Source organism: Chinchilla lanigera, unplaced genomic scaffold (genome assembly GCF_000276665.1).
Source record: "Chinchilla lanigera isolate Chin_1 unplaced genomic scaffold, ChiLan1.0 scaffold00083, whole genome shotgun sequence".
In the NCBI taxonomy this organism is placed as follows: Eukaryota; Metazoa; Chordata; class Mammalia; order Rodentia; family Chinchillidae; genus Chinchilla; species Chinchilla lanigera.
The window spans coordinates 3,168,802-3,176,530 of NW_004955484.1; the positions used below are offsets into that span (position 1 = coordinate 3,168,802).

Sequence of the window (7,729 nt, forward strand, 5' to 3'; positions counted from 1 at the left end):
TCTCCCAGATAAGAAGATAGAAAGACTGGACACGGATGATCTGGATGAGATTGAGAAGATAGCCAACTGAGAAGCTCCCCGCTCCCTGCGCCGCCCTCGTCACCTCCAGGGGAGGAAGCCCAGTGCTCGCGCGGCCCTGGCCTCGATTACCACAGAGACGAAGGCACGAGGAAGAAGCTGCCTACCTCATTAAATTATGTTTGGACTTGACCAAAATATGTGGAAACGACAGTGGACAATCAGAGGACATTACATTTTGGAAAATATTTTCTCCACACCTTGGAAAGCCACAGTATGCCCTGCCCCTCCAGTAATCTGCTTTCTGTTGTTGATACTGGCTCCAGACCTCCCGCCTGCTCTCTGACTAGAGCGCTAGGACCAGCCTGCACCCCGGAGTGACAGGGCCGAGGTCTCCAGCAAGGCTGGCAGCCGGCACTGTGACGCCGTGAAGAGTTGGCCGCAGAGCCCCTGAGCCAGCCGCATCGCTGGACCTGTCAGGAGGGATTTTCCTGCCCTGGGCTTCTCCCAAAATCTAGAGATGCCCCAGCATCCCTTTTCCTCAAATGTCTAGAGCAGAAGCTCTCCGTCTTGCTCTCTCACAAGCACCTTGGGTACCATGGTGAACTTGCAACTCGGTGAGAAGAGCCCAGAGGCCGGAGCCCTCTGGCTCTGAGGGCTCGTCCAGGCCAGGGTGGGCGAGTCCATGTGCTCAGGGCCTGCCTTGCCCTCTTTCCCGTTGCTCCAGGTGGAGCCCAGGAGACTCGGGGACCTGGTGAAGCCCCGCCCGGCCCACTTCCGGGCTTCCTGCCATGGCGGAGCCAGGCAGCAGTCTGTGCGGGCTCCTAGGAGGCGCTTACCCACAGCGGTGGCCTTGATGGATTATGTAGTTCATACCTGATATGAGTAGGGACAGAAATTTAGCTATGTGCATCATTCAGTATAAGAAATTTTAAATGTAATTATGAGAAACACTTTACTAATCATGACTTATTTGTATTTTTCTGCTTATTAGACTAATTTATGCTCATTAAAAATATTGTGTGTATATATAACCTGAAAGTGCTCTCTGACCCCTTTCCAGGGTCACTTTTGCTACCAGCTTGCTGGACATTCTGTCATATTGCCCTTTGCATACAAGGAAAGTGCGACTTCTGGCCAGGTGAGGTGGTACACACCTGTAATCCAGAGTAAAGAGCAGGAGCAGGAAGATTGCAAATTCACGGCCAGCCTGGACAATGCAGACGTGTTTCAGTGACTGGCAAGGGCTGCGGATGCGGCTCAGTGGCAGAGCCCCTGCCCAGCAAGTGCCAGGCTCGGGCTTCAGTCCCCTCACTGGAGCAACAAACCGAGTGAGTGTGCGTTCCCGCGCTGGGCTGCCCCGGCGGGCATTTTGCAGTTCCCCCAGCAAGCGGCTTGGAACGGGGTACTGTGCTGTCACCCACAGCCACAGCGAAAGTGCCTGTCCTTGCTCCCAAGCACGGGTTAGAATCCGACAATAAATTCCTGCAAGTGAACTTGTTCATTCAAAGGGGGAAACATTTAAAATCCTGATACATTGCCAAGCAACTACACCAAAAAGTTGTCCACTCTGTAGTAGCATTTTATTTATTTTTTCTTAGATGTTTTCACTAGTTCCAGCTGGGACTGACCTCACTATGTAGCCCAGGCTACACTTGAACTCATAGTGAGGGATCCTCCTGCTCAGCCTCCCTAGTGCTGGGATTACAGGCAAGTACTACCACACCCAGCCAGGTTCCATTTTTTTAAAAAGTGACTTTTGTGTCATGACTAGAAAAGCTTTTAGTCCAGCACTCTAAGAAATGAAACTCTATTTCCTGCAGAGGCAATTCAAATTGTAAATTTTCTAAGTTCTTAGAGCTCTTACAGCGTTAGCAGGGCACGGTGGCGTGTGCCTGTGGTCTTAGCTACGTGGGAGGGGGCGGCAGAAGGATCACTGAGCCCAGGAGTTTGTGGCCAGCCTGGGCAACACGAGACCCTCATCTCAAAAACTACCATTGTGTGCAACTGGCTGTGAGAAAGTTTGGTTCCACGGAGGGGGAGCACATGGCAGCGCTGAGGGCTGGTGCGTGGGAGTGGGTGTGCGCGAGCTCTGGTGAAGCTGGGTCCCTGGGGGAGGGGTGTGCTGGAGGGTCATCCTCGGAGGCTACAGCAAGACCAGGGACAGAGCAGGCAGCGTGGCAGAGGGAGACGGCAGGCCGGACGATGGTGCAGGTTAAGGCCCTTCGGACTCAAAACTCAGGTGGTCCCTTCTGTGAACTAGCAAGCAGGTGTGGTGGGCACATGGTCACCCCGCGGGAAGCCAGCCGGGCTACAGAACGCCTCAGAGGATGCCAGGCGGAGCTGAAAGCTTGCTGGGCTCCTGGTGTGGGACCGTCACGCTGCTTCCCTGAGGGAGACCCAAGCGGCCCCTGCCTGCCTGCAGCAACCTACACACAGCTTGTCCTGAGCTGCAGCCGGAGACAGGCTGCACAGAGGCAGCATGGACCTCAACCTGTGCCAGGTGAGTGACACGGCGGCTGGGACCCACCCTGGCTTTGGGATACCCTCAAATCCTTACTGGACAGAAGCTACCAAGCCCAACGGAGCTGGCTGTAGGTAGCAGTCAGAAGGGACCGAGGAGACTTAGAGGAGCAGCTTCCGTGGGCAGAGAAAACTGGGAAGAAAACCTTGAACCTGAAGCTGGGCGTGGTGGTGCACGCCTGTAATCACAGCACTTGGGAGGCTGAGGCAGAAGGATGGTTTGGAGTTCGACACCAGCGTGGGCTACAAAATGAGCTCAAGGCCAGCCTGGACAGCATAGTGAGACCCTGTCTCAAAAAGACAAAAAAAAAAAAGTGAAGCTGAAAACCAAAGTCTCCCAAGCCATGAAGAGGCCTGATGCTAAGACAGACCCAAAGATGGGTGAAAACAAATCCACCCCAAGTCAGACTTCGTGGGTGGCTGGTACGGACTCAGCATGTTGAGATACTCAGCAAAAAAGTTGATTTTCCCTTTCACTGGGATTTCATGCACTCTACAGCCGAGCTACCCCCAGCCCCGCTTTACTCCCAATATGAAGGTTGAACCCCGGACCTTTGCACTAAGCTACATTCCCAACCCCTCCCTCCCCTTTTTAAAGATTTGGTCTCACCAGATTGCCCACGCTGGCTTGAACTTGTGGTTCTCCTGCCTCAGCCTCCCAAGTGCTGGGATTGCAGCCATGCGCCACCATGCCTGGCACATGTCACTTTTTTAAAAGAGCAAAGCAATTGTGACGTATATTAAGCAAAAGCAGTCCGTGTGCACATTTGTAAGAGCCAGCTGTGGATAGCTTAACACTGGCCAGGGTGGGAGTATTTACACCACAGGAATAAGCAAATATGTCAGAACAAGGTTTTGTTTTCAGTGAGGATACACATGGACAGACACAAAATTAGAAATTTTAGGGATCAAATAAAGAATAAATGGCAATCCTCGGGGTTTTTGTTCTGTTTGCAATGGTGGGACTTGAACCCAATGCCTCCACTACACTAGGCAAGTCCTCTACCCCTGAGCTCCACACCCAGAACTACACACCTAGAACTGCATGTGTAGCGCACACTGGCTTCAGGCTCATGGCGATCCTCCTGCTTCAGCCGATTGCAAGCATGCACCACCACACCAGTAATCCTACATGTCTCAATCCTAAATATGTCTGTGTAGCCCAGGCTGTCTTTGAACTGTGATCCTCTCGCCTCAGCCTCCTCGGTGCTGGGATGAAGGCACGTGTCACCACTCCCAACTTCATTATACTATTATGAAGAATAAGAACAATGCAGATTTCCTAGCAAGCCCCCGCCTGCATGCAGCTCAGGAGTGGGGCCAGCGAGACAACTCAGCGGCCATGGGGGAGCCGCCACGCACGCATGTGCAAGCCAGCCGTCCGAGGAGAAGCTAGAGGACTTTGCTCCCCTGGAGACTGGGGAGATTCGGGGAGCAGCGGGCGCGGGCTGCGCGCCGCCCACACCGTGGGGCTGACACCGCGGCAGCGTCCGGCGCGGGCGGCTGGAGGGGCCGCTGGAGAAGGCCCGGCACCTGGCGCGAGCGGAGGCTGCGGGGCGGGGCAGGCTGGGGCCGCCGGCTCTGGGAGAGCAGGTGGGGCGCGGCTCCGCGCAGGTCCGAGCTGCTTCTTGCTGCGGTTCGCGGGCCACCCCGCCTCGGCCGGTCCAGAGTCAGAGTCGGGGAGTAAAGAAGGTCGGAGAGGCTGGCGCGGGCCCCGAGGGCAGACGGGCTGGCCAGGGAGGCAGAGGGCGAGGAGCAAGGCGGCAGCGGAGAGCGAGAGTGGGAGACGGGGGCCGAGCTGCTGAGGATGTGCGCGGGCGCCAGGCCTCCAGAAGGGGGCGCCCCAGGCTCCCCGTGTCTTTCACACCCAGCCTGTCCTGTCTGAACTTTGCAATACCCAGCTGTTCTTTATTAAACTCTGTGAGTAAAAACGCAAATTCCTGTTGAGTGACGCAATAAATTTATTTCCTGCTCCCATAAAGGCTTTTGTTTGTTTGTGTTTGTCTGAGACAGGGTCTCACTATGTAGTTCAGGCTGGCCTTGAACTCACTGTGTAGCCCAGGCTGGTCTCCAACTTGCTGTAATCCTCCTGCCTCAGCTTCCTGGGTGCTGGGATTCCAATACCCTGGTTGCTCACATAAAGTCTAAAGTTGATGTTCCTCTTTGGGTGACTCTACTGGGTACTTTCTTCTTTGACTCCTTCCCTTTATTATTTGTGAGTGTTGTCATTATTCTCGTTTTAAAATTTTTAAACGTACTTTTTTTGTAAATAGGGTCTCACTATGCTGGGCACAGCTGCTTTTGAGCACAGGATTCTCCTGCCTCAGCCTCCCTAGCACTGGAATGAGGCACCAATACTGATATGTTGTTAATTCACTAAAATCCACACTTCATTCAAACCTGTTTTCCCCTACTTTCCTTTTTCTGCTACAGGGGTCTTGCTCTGTTGTCCAGGCTGGGCTATGCCTCTGCTTCAGCTTCCCAAAGTGCTGGGATTACAGATCCTCACAACACCCTGGTTGAACACACAAGATACTGGTATTCCATTTTGTTTTCCTTGCAGAAAAGGAACCAAACTCAAAAGCTAGGTGTGTGGGTGCACGCCTGTTATCCCAGCACTCAGCAGGCCGAGGCAGGAGGTTCCCACGTTTTTTTTTTTAACCCCGTTTCATGTGGTACATAATGATCACATTCATCATAGGAAATTTGTACTTGGACATGATATATCTTGATGGGCTCTGACCATCCCAGCATCCCATTAACTAAAATATATGTAGTTTGTGTTTTATTGTGGTCATACCCCTAAGCAGGAGGTTCAGTCCTAGGCCAGGGCTGATCCCCAAACAAGGTGTCTCTCCAGAAGTGCTCATCAGAGAAACTGAGGCATGGCCGCCGGCACTTGTGTGGCTTCAAGGAAGTGAGTCTCCGGACAGAGCCATAAGAGTCAGTGTGTATCACCAAGTTCCCTCTGCCCTGCCCAAGGTGAGAACGCCCAGAAAGCCACGCTAGATGGCACCACAGGATGCCCGGGGCCCTGGTGACAGGGAGTGGCCTGCACCTGCCAGCAGATGGACATGGCTTTGGCAGCTGGCAAAGCTGGCAGCTCTGTTGTTTCCAAGCCGCTGGAGCTTGAGGGGGGTTTGGTACAGCAACATAACCTAAGATCTCCGGCACCCGCTCCCTGGGGACGACGGATTCTTGCTCAGCTACCGTGAGGCCAAGCTTGATAGTACACAGGCCCCATCTGCACCACCAAAGAACAAAACCCTGTGGCATACAAAACTCCCACGCAGCTTCTTCACTTAATCCATTATTTCAAGAGACAAGACATCTGAGTGTAGTGGTGCATGTCTATAGTCCCACTACTCAGGAGGCTGGGGCAGGAGAGCATCATTGCAAATTCAAGGCCAGCCTGGGTTACATAGTGAGTTCAGGGGCAACCTAGAGAGAACAGTCCACCTCCTCCAGATTTAAAACCTCCATCATGAGCGCTGGGTGTGGCGGCGCACACCTGTTATCCCAGCACTCCGGAGGCTGAGGCTGGAGGACCATTCCAAGTTCAGACCAGCCAGGATTACAAAGTGAGCTCAAGGCCAGCCTGAACTGCATAGGGAGACCCTGTCTCAAAAAGACAAAACAATAATAGTAATAATAATAATAATAATTAATAAATAAATAAATAAAATCTCCACCATGATAGAGGGCTTTACCAAGCAGGGGATATGGTATTGCATGCCTCTGATCCCAGCTACTGTGAAGGCCAAACCAGGAGGGAGGCAGAGGCAAGAGGATCGATCACAAGTTTTAGGTCAGCCTGGATGGGCAACTTAGCAAAACCTTATTTCAAAATAAAAGCACTTGGAGATGTAGCTCAGTGGCAGTGTTCTGAGTTTAGTTCTCAGCCTCCGGCAGGGGGAACCCATCTGTGGAGACCCGGAATTCACTAAAGAGAAAAAGGTGTCTGGTAAGTAGGAGATGAAGTACCGTATCCCAGTTCCCAAAACCCAACTCACAGGGTCAGGCAGAATGGGAATAAACTAAACACCTGGACACCTAAAAGAGGATGAAAAACCTCCTACCCTCATAGGGGCCGGGCATGGTAATACATCCCTGTAATCCCAGCACTCAGGGGCCTGATGCAGGGTGAGTGCTCCGAGTTTGAGAACAGCCTGGGCTACATATTAGGTTCGACATCAAAAACACAACAAAACCCAGTAAGGAGAAACAGCATAAAAAATTCAACCTAAAAACCAACTACAAAGTAGGCATGGTGGTACAGGTGTGTAATCCCAGCACTCTGGAGGCTGAGGTAGGACGATCACTGAGTTCAGGGGCAGCCCGGGATATATATATATGTATATATGCAACTACTTTTAGGGGTTTTTTAAACATTCAGTTCTATGATTTATTTGGCATTTACTTTGGTGAATGATTTCTAAATTCACTTTTTTTTTTTTTTTTTTTTTGGTACCAGGAATCGAACTTGGGACCTTGCGCTTGCCAGGTAGGCGCTTGTGCGGCTGAGCTATATCCCCGGCCCAATTCACTTTTTTTTTGAAACAGTGTCTCACTGACCCACTCTGTTGGCTGGGCTGGAACCTGCAATACTCCTGTCTCGGCCTCCTAGAATGCTGGGATTACAGGCGTGTGCAACCATACCTTTCCAATCAGTTGATTGTTAATCAAAACCCTCAGTCCCTTCAGTTTAGTGTGCTGACTTCAGACTGCTTCCACGAAGCCAGGCTCACGTTTAAGGGGCAAGTGTCCGTGGAGTTGTGTGCGTCGTTATCCCAACACTCCCGCCCCTCCCTCACCCCAGCACCTTGGAGTCGCTGATACACCGCACACATTTCAGAACAAATGATTCCAGGTTTTCGTGTGTTCTTTTTTTTAATTCAGAAAGAGAAAGGAAAGGAAATAAAAAATGTGTAACTATTGCAGAAAAGGTGACCTGGGCTGAGTGCTGGGACCTACGTCTTCCAGAATGGGGATTAACGGTTTAAACCAAAGAAAAAGGAACAAAAAAGAAATAAATTATTCTGCTCAATACTGTTTGGCATAATTGCATTGTGTATCATCTCCTCAACGCTCCGAAGAGCCCCTTGCGGAAGCACTGCGGTGAGACTGGCCAGAGCGGCCGGCGGGGACCTGAGAAACGACCTGCGCGGGACGCGCGCCGCCGGGCCGC

The 7,729-nt window shown here is 52.0% G+C and overlaps 2 protein-coding genes across 2 annotated transcripts in view; one reads left to right on the plus strand and one right to left on the minus strand.

Moving 5' to 3' along the window:
* Positions 1-1,052, plus strand: part of LOC102030315 (ATP-dependent RNA helicase DDX19A) — a 27,310-nt gene extending 26,258 nt beyond the window's left edge. The window contains exon 12 of the mRNA XM_005403476.2: positions 9-1,052. Within this exon, the coding sequence (XP_005403533.1) occupies positions 9-70 (62 nt within the window). The 3' untranslated portion in view covers positions 71-1,052. The remainder of the gene's footprint in view (positions 1-8) is intronic.
* A 6,360-nt stretch (positions 1,053-7,412) lies between these two features.
* The window catches only part of St3gal2 (ST3 beta-galactoside alpha-2,3-sialyltransferase 2), a gene marked incomplete in the record, with an annotated part of 54,220 nt that continues 53,903 nt past the window's right edge, over positions 7,413-7,729 (minus strand). Inside the window, 1 exon segment of the mRNA XM_005403478.2 lies at positions 7,413-7,729.